Consider the following 8926-nt stretch of genomic DNA (forward strand, 5'->3'; position numbering starts at 1 on the left):
TTATTTTTTATTATTCTAAAATTTTTATTATTGTTTATTTTATAAATTTGCATTAGTTCTAAATTTAAAATATTTCATTCTATATTTTCTGTTCCAATACATTAGCTTCTGAAAATAAAATCTGTTATATTTTGAAATGTTAAATCTTAATTCTAGACATTTTTTATTTGGACTGATTTGTTTTACTAGTTTCTTAAATATGAAATGAAATTTATAAATATGGCAAACATCATTGTTTGTATATTATAATTGCTTCAATAATCCTTTTCAAATTAAACTTGAAAAGGGGAAAAAAATTTTCCATCTAATAAGATTGAAAAGTTCTAAAACAGTTTTGTAAATATAAATTTATTTTTATTTAATTCGGGACTTAAACAGTTGAGCAAAAATTAACATAAAATAAATAAACAAAAGATAAGTCATAAGTACCTGAAGACATCTTAAAATTTGAAATGTTTATTAATAAAAACTAACTTTTACCAATCTACCTTACATAAAACACATGTAATAAGAAGTAAAATCTTTCTCTACAATATTTTTAATATAAGTTTTTAAAAGTGAAGTGAAAGTCTGGAGAAATTTTGTTTTATTAACATATTAATTTGATTTTAAGTTCTTTAGTGAACTTTGAAGTTACAATAATTTTTTATTTCCATTTATATATATAATAATAATAATAATAATAAAGTCATAAATACTAAAAACTACAGAAAACACATACTCAAAGATACAACACTCACAAATGACACATGCAGAAAATGTCATATTATGCCAGAAACTATACAGCATATCACTTCCGGTTGCAAGCTCTTGGCACAGACAAGATTATTTACATAGACATAATCAGGTAGCAAATATAATACATCAAGAGCTTGCAAAGAAACACAAATTAGTAGACATCCATGAACCATACTACAAATACATTCCACAGACAGTATTGGAAAACAACATGCACAAAATGTACTATCGACAGAGCCATAATCACAGATAAAACAATTTATCACAACAGACCAGACATCCCAGTCATTGACAAACACAATAAAATCACATACATTATAGACATATCCATTCCAAACACTCACAATGTGCAAAATACATTCACTGAAAAACATAGCAAGTACACAGAACTCGTTCATGAAATAAGGCATCTGTGGAGGATGGATAAGGTGCTTATTATACCTGTTGTCCTCTCCTCAACAAGAGTCATACCACACACACTGCACAAAAGCCTGGGCACATTACAATTGAACAGAAATACATACATCACACTACAGAAGGCCACTATATTGAATACATGTCATATTGTGAGGAAATTCCTGAATACTGACACACACACTGATACACTTCTTTAATTTTTGTTTTGGTTACTATGCCTTGACTTTGGTCCGGTATAGTACACAGCCACTGGTGTTAACCATATATATCTCACTTAACCCAACATAATAATAATAATAAAACTGATACAATTACATGGTCAATTTCCTAAAAGAGTATTAGATCAGGGCAATATAGACAGAGAGCTTGCATTTAAATGGATTAAAAAGCAACAAATAGACCCAAGAGTTGAATCATTAATATTTGCTATACAGGACCAAGCAACGACAATATCAATGTGACATGTTAAAGGAGCCACTGGACAGGAAATGTCGCCTTTGTACAATCAAAGACAAGACCACGCAGCACATTATATCAGGATGTGAAAAACTGGCGGGGACTTGTTATGTAAAACGTCAAAATAACCTTGCCCAGTACATCTACCGGTGCCTGGCCTGAAAACATAAAATAGAAGTTCCTAACCAGTGGTGGAAGGAAACATTAATCTAGCCACAAGTTAAAGAAAAAGGTGTGGCCAAGATCTTATAGGAAATGCATGTCCAAATCGATATCGCTATATCTCACAATAGACCAGATTTAATTTATGTTGATAAAAATTGCAATAAAACATTCTTAAATAGATATAACTGTACCATCAGATTACAACATTGGTGCTAAAGAAATTGAAAAATTAAGTAAATATCATCTTTTGAAATCTAAAGTTAGCCATCTATGGAATACAGACGACTGTTGTCCTAATAGTAATAGGAGCAACAGGAATAATAGTGAAAAACATAAAGAAATACATAGATCAATTAAAATCCAACATTGACATCAGCATTCTTCAGAAACAGGCAGTGATACACACATCCCTTATACTCAGTAGAGTGCTTGATAACACTATCTTTGTGGTCAACACACCAGATCCACTCAAGCATAATACGCAGCAATCTCAAGACATACAGCAATCACCAGACATGCAGCAATCATCAGATACACATCAATCATCAGTTAATCCAGAGTTACCCAATATGACTGTTAAGACTAGTACACAATGCTCATCTGGAAACCTTTTAAAAAGAGGAAAAGGGAAGAGAAGAGGAACTACTTGCATGTAAAGTGCATCTAATGCAGTAAAGGGGTGGAAACAGATACCTTCTTTCCCGTGGATTACGGGAGGAGGTATTTTTTACTCCGATGTAAATTGTGTAGAAATATAAAATAATAACAATAAAACTGATAAGTTAAAAAAATTTTCTTGGAATAAGTTGTTTTATTTTAAATAAAACATTTACACTTTATATAATAAATTCTAATTACAATTAATACTGATAGAAAATAATGATTCATTATATTAATAAATAAAAATAAAAATTTGCAGTCATTACAAATTTAAAAACAGAAATTTGTGATGTTAGTAATTGATAATGCACAACAAAATGTTTCCATAAAGAAAAGTATATTGTAATACTTTAAATAAAAAATATTTTAACACTATATTAAATAATCTTAAAATACAAAATTCACTTGCCTGATGTAAAATGTTAGCCCACTTTCCCTTTAAATCTTTATCATTTATGGTCAAGAGTTTGGCTTGAAGATGACGAAATACTGGACGGTAATTATATAATCGTCTTTTATGATGATTTAAGGCAAAATCTATCCTTTGTTGCAAACTCCAGAAATGTGATGATAAGAAGTAACGAGGAAATAAATAACTGTTACAGAAAACATATTTTCAGTCATAACAATTTTTCTAATAGTATTTGTTAATTGTTAATTTTCCGTTACTTACGCTAAAGGAAAAACAACATAATTTACAAATGGAAGCGTTGAAATGAGTAAAACAGGTACAACTTTTTTCATATCTTTCGGAATCTAAAAATGAAACAAATCGGCTAGCTAATATGTTCATTTTTAATAATAAAATATAGTGTTTTGATTTAATACTTGAAAATATATTTCCAATTCCTTTCTTGTCAAATTCCTTACTGACTTTCCATAACGTAAATCATGAGATATTCTCATATATTCTTTTATATCTCGATATAATTCTTTGGTTCCTTGTTTTCAAATAAGATTTTTATATTATAAAAATAAATATATGAATAAGAAAAGTTAATATTTATAAAGGAAAGTCATCATTTACCTACAGAAAATACCTGATAAACTTTAAATGCACTGGGGAATTTATTCTGTAATATGATTTCGTATCCTTTAACAAATCTGCTGAATTTATTTTCAAAGTATTGTTTAAGTCCCTTTGCTGGTTTAACATATTTGCTTCCATTCTTACTTGAACTTCCAGTACTATATAACCTAGGGGGGTGGAAAAGTAACAGTGAAAATTAGTTTCGTTTATTTTTATTTAATATTTTCAAACAATAACCATAGTAATGTTAATAATCTATATATAATATTCCTAATATTTCATGTCTGAAGGTTAACATTATTTATATCAAATATAAACATAAGAATAGTACATTATAATGAACAATTAGTTGGCACATGCAATGCATCAAAATTGAAATTATTCTGCTTCATTTAACTGCCAATGTCTCAAAATAATTATTGATAAATTAAGAAACATTTCTAAGAATTTATCTGTAGATTTTCATGTGGATATGGAATATATTAATAATGTTAAATTAATTAAATATATACCAAATGCAATCATAGTCATCCTGAATTAAATTATTTTAATGGCTCACTGAATTTTTATCTATCTTTGTAAGTAGTACCATATTTTATCTAATTACATAATTTATATAAACAGTTTACCTAATTAAAAAAGTTACACATTTTTGTTTTAATCAAAATTAATAATAGATAAGATAACAATATTAATTAGTGATAGTTATCCTTCCCCTCTTAATGAATGTGTTCAGTAATCATTATTTTCATTTCTTTTACATTAACTGAAATATCTGTTTTAAAAAAACTGCATAGATTTAATCATTATAAAAATAGAAAAACAAATTAATTGAAAATTAATATAATTCCATCTTGATTAGTTATGTATTGTACTTTTTAACCTCAAAATTTTAAAGGTTGTATAATGAATGGACAATTTCAGAAATAAAATCTAGCCTAAACTAGCTTACATCCTGTCTGTGATTAATTCTTGTTATCTGTTGTTGTCCAGTTAAAAACATTGGCTTAAATCAGGGGTCAGCAACCTGCAGCTCCCATTCCATTCTCTGAATATATAGAACTTCTCAACTTATTACAGGTGAACAATCAGTGAATTATTAATTATAGCAAAATGTTTAGATTATATGTCTTTATAGGTTATAGATTAAAACATTGTAGAACAAGTTTTTCATTGATGACCGTCTACTTTCGCACTGCACGATCAATTTTCTATTGCTTTCAAAAAAGAGGGCTTCCTGACGCAATCATATTTAAATGTATTAAACATTATTGCACCAGAAATCTCTTTTTCATAGTACACAGTCATTACTAATGTATATGTTTTAAAAGTTTATGACCAGTAAATGTTACTAAATAAATGGGAAAACTGATACAAAGTGAATATGGGAGAAATGTTGCTTGGAAATATAGCCATCCTTAACAGAATTATTGTAATTTTATATTATACCAACATAAGTGAAATCTCTATTATGATGAACAAATATATAAAATATCCAAGATCCACTATGTCACAAAACCAATGAACAAGCATAAAAGAACTACTCATTTTGAGAAGCAAATGTTTTCTTCTATTTTTAAAAGGACATCCTTAGGCTGGTGTTCTAAAATTCAAATCGCACGTTTCTGGAACGAATCATATCCTCCAATCATCAACAACTACATAAAGTATATGATCCAGTATGAAAACGTGGAATTTGAATTTTAGAACACCAGCCTGAGGATGTCCTTTTAAAAATGGATGAAATCATTTGCTTCTCAAATTGAATAGCTCTTTTATGCTAGCTTATTGGTTTTGTGAGATAGTGAATCTGATTAATATTAACCAGTATTGGGGTGTTGTTTTTATGATATATATAAAATGTATTAGTAAAAGAACAAAGTGTAAAAAGAATGATGATGAGAATATACTGAAAAAGTAATATTTAATTAAAAAAAAGCAATAAAAACACCTCAAAAGCTGGAAAATAATATAAATGCAGACACCTTCTTTACTGATTCCAGCAGGTACATTTATTGGAAAAAATTAATGTTTTTGATCACTTTTGGAGATCATCAGGTTATAATATGTTTCCATAAATCAAACAATGTTATTCGAGCAATTTTTTTAAAACAGAACATTCCATACGCCATGTGACAATATAAAAAAAAAGCAATAGTAATGAAAATAAAACAATTACAACACAGCTGAAACTAAAAGTAATAAAAGCTCTTTGCCAAATATTTTTTATTCTCAATTTAGCTACGTTAAGAATACTCACTATAATAGTAATTATTATGTTTGCACCTTAAAAAAAAATATATGCCACTAATTACAACTCTATTGTATTAAAGACATTCTCATTTACATAGCCCATAGCTCTTGGCAATTTGGTTTCTATTGAAAATTTAAAACATTGTCTCGTTACAAAAAGATTGCCGATCATTGGCTTAAAACTAAATCCAATTCTTTATTATGGCTTAAGTCTAAACTTTTTATTGCAATTAAACTAATTAGTTTTATTATTATTTGAAATGGTTCATTTCTTTTAACAATTAAACTAAATAGTAAACAAAAAATTGATTACTATTGGTTAAATTTTATATATGATTTATGAGCTGTAATTTATAAATTATAATCATATAAAAAGGTGCATAAAAATTAATGCACTTTTTTTAAAAAATAAATTACTATTTAACATTTTTTAAGCTAAAAATTTATGATATATGCCTTATCTTACTGTACTATATAAAATTTTATATATCTGAAATTTTGAATATATTCTACATATATATTCAAAATACATAAGTCTTCTTCTCAAACTTACTGGGGTGAATTTAAGAAATAATCACAAACAAAACCTTTTTAACCAGTAATCGAACTTTAACGAAGGCCGAAAATGTTCATAAACTACATTCAAGTTCAATTACTGGTTAAAAAGGTTTTGTTTGTGTGTATTATATAATGCACAAGAATATACAGAATTTATATATCCAAAGAGTACATTACTTCAAGTTATTATGTATAATTCTAAATTTAATTATAAACATCTTGTTCAACATAATTGATTCTTTAAGTAAATAATCAAACATATTTAAGGTGCAAAGAGGCCAGAAACAGTTTATTTGAGAATAAACAATTTTCAGAACTGGTTCATTCCATCATCAATTGCACAGCAGAAGTCAATCACGTAAAAAACTGATTAACTTCAGAATTTAAACTTGCTATTTTAAATTTAATAATACTTTTTTACTCCTTTCTAACCTGTGGGCACTTAGAGGGCCTTTCCAGCAAATCCATTACAGGTTTAACCAGGCCCACAGCAGAGCAACTAGACAACGAGGGACAGGGCCCAACATATTCAGACACTCACCAAAAAGTTCCCGAGGTTTTTCGAGCCACCTGGATTCGATCCCAGATCCCTAGAGTGGTAGGCTGCCACTTTAACTAATTGGTCATCCAGCCATGGCACAATCGTTATGGCAGATTTCTAAAAATCAGGTGGGGAAACAAGAGTTGCAAAAATATTTATCCTTAAATAAATTATCTCCTGCTTCTTTATGTCTTAAATGTTTGCTTGCTTGTTTGTTATCTATGTATAATGATAGTATATACAACATCCTATATTACAGGGGTGGCCAACAAGCGATCACAATCGACCGGTTGATCGCCAAGCCAATTTTGGTCGATCGCTAGCGATATCTTGACTTAATGTATTATATTTGTAACCGAACGCAACTGTATGCATGCAGTTATGACTCGACTCATAAGCAGTGAGTGCACTTCGTACTGAAACAGTGTATAAACATAGTATGTATTTCACACTCCCCCCCCGACTTAGACTATGCCTATGACAACAAGTCGATCGCGACACATTTTTACGATAAAAAGTAGATCTTATGTGCACAAAAGTTGGCCACCCCTGCTATATTATATATACTGTCATTATACATATCCTATATTATACATTCTATCCAAATGTTTTACTTTAAGTTATTATTTAGCCTATCCTAGGCAATTCTCGAGAAATTCACTAAATTTTAGAAAAAATTAGATCGAGTCCAACCTAAAATACAATGAAAATGAGAGGAAAGTGTATTATGACTCATTGCAAGATGCAATAAGTATCAATATGGCGTAATGTATTGTCGAAATCATTTTATTTTGATTTATATTTATATTATTAAATAGAATGCTTCTAAACAATAAAAACATTCGTAAATTTGTGAAATTGATGCATAAAAAGAATTTCAAACGTGTTAAATAATCAATTACAACACGTGGAAGACACGTTGGTATGCAAGCGTCGTTTCGTTGTTTAAAGAAGAAAACGTTTTATGTTAAATGGCACAATGAAAGATTACCTTTGAGGTGAGATATCTTTAATAAACACAAGACGAAACCGGCAAATGCGAGATAGCATATCAAATTCACTGTATTTGTATCACAGCTTCCATCTTGTTTTGCCTGGTGTAGTTATTAACTTTGACGACAGATGGCGGCAACGTTCGTCTTCGTTTCGGTTTTAATCGATTTTTTTTTAACGCCTTCATTTTTAGCTTTGCTATAAAATTTTTATAGAAAAATGTTTAATTTTTTAAGTTGCAAATTAATATTATCTCTTATATATAAAATTGACAGTTTGGTAAAGGACCGTTAGCTTTTTGTAATTCATTTGCCTCAATCTTCGGGAAAAAATAAAAATTTTTATTTTATTTTTTTTTTAAAAGATGATGTTGCTGATTATTTCTTTAATATTGCTGATTTTAAAATAATTTAAAATAATAATAATTATAAATTTTTGTTTAGTCGTTTGTTTTTTTAATTATACTCGATTAGGCACCGCATTTAATAAGAGCCGACTTATAGGCTACACGAGTTTGCTGACGTGAAATGTTAGCCAATAATAAGCAATGTAACAAGCTTCAATTATGCTTACTATAGATACTTTACTGTATTCTTATTGGTCGTATTCGAAACGTCAGTTATGAGAAACCACCGGACGTGACGTCAGTTAAAAATCTTGAGTTTACTCAGTCACGTTTCAGTTGTCTGAGGAGAGTTGCATTGACGTTGCGTAAATTTATAAAATGATGACAATTTTATCATCAGTGTTCCGTCATCGTCGACTACTGTCGGTATAATAGAAACAAATTTCGATATTTTCCGTCATCTTACTCGTTAGCTAGAAAAACACGTTCATAAAAAGGAACGTCATTCAGATTATCCTCCTAGTTGACGTCAACGGAAGTTTCCTTTGACGTCACTCGGTTCGATTCGACCAACAAGTCTTTGACTTTTCGAATACGCCCACTGATGTCTCGTTATATTATATTCTTTGTAGACTATAATGGCATATATATAATCTATTTCAGATAATGTGACGCAGGATAAGGCCTTATAATCCCACCGGAAAGCTAATTCCTCCACCATCCAATCTTCCCATTGATGTGGTTTATTGTTATGAACATAATAAAGGTA

General features: G+C 29.1%; 1 protein-coding gene across 3 annotated transcripts in view; it reads right to left on the minus strand.

Moving 5' to 3' along the window:
* Positions 1-7973, minus strand: part of LOC136969874 (LETM1 domain-containing protein 1) — a 28217-nt gene extending 20244 nt beyond the window's left edge. The window contains exons 1-5 of one of the 3 annotated variants that reach the window (XR_010879884.1): positions 7810-7969; positions 3464-3633; positions 3265-3377; positions 3110-3192; positions 2842-3032 (exon numbers count right to left, since the gene is read on the minus strand). Coding sequence is in view for 2 of the 3 variants with exons in the window: in XM_067264178.1 (XP_067120279.1) it covers positions 2842-3032; positions 3110-3192; positions 3265-3377; positions 3464-3633; positions 7810-7868 (616 nt within the window). In the remaining variant the exon portion in view is untranslated. Of the gene's footprint in view, positions 1-2841; positions 3033-3109; positions 3193-3264; positions 3378-3463; positions 3634-7809 lie in introns of all 3 variants that reach the window. The other 2 variants (XM_067264179.1, XM_067264178.1) reach the window with 2 other exon arrangements.
* Positions 7974-8926: the final 953 nt, after the last annotated feature.

The sequence above is a fragment of the Centruroides vittatus genome, unplaced genomic scaffold (genome assembly GCF_030686945.1).
Source record: "Centruroides vittatus isolate TY-2023 unplaced genomic scaffold, ASM3068694v2 contig_1824, whole genome shotgun sequence".
In the NCBI taxonomy this organism is placed as follows: Eukaryota; Metazoa; Arthropoda; class Arachnida; order Scorpiones; family Buthidae; genus Centruroides; species Centruroides vittatus.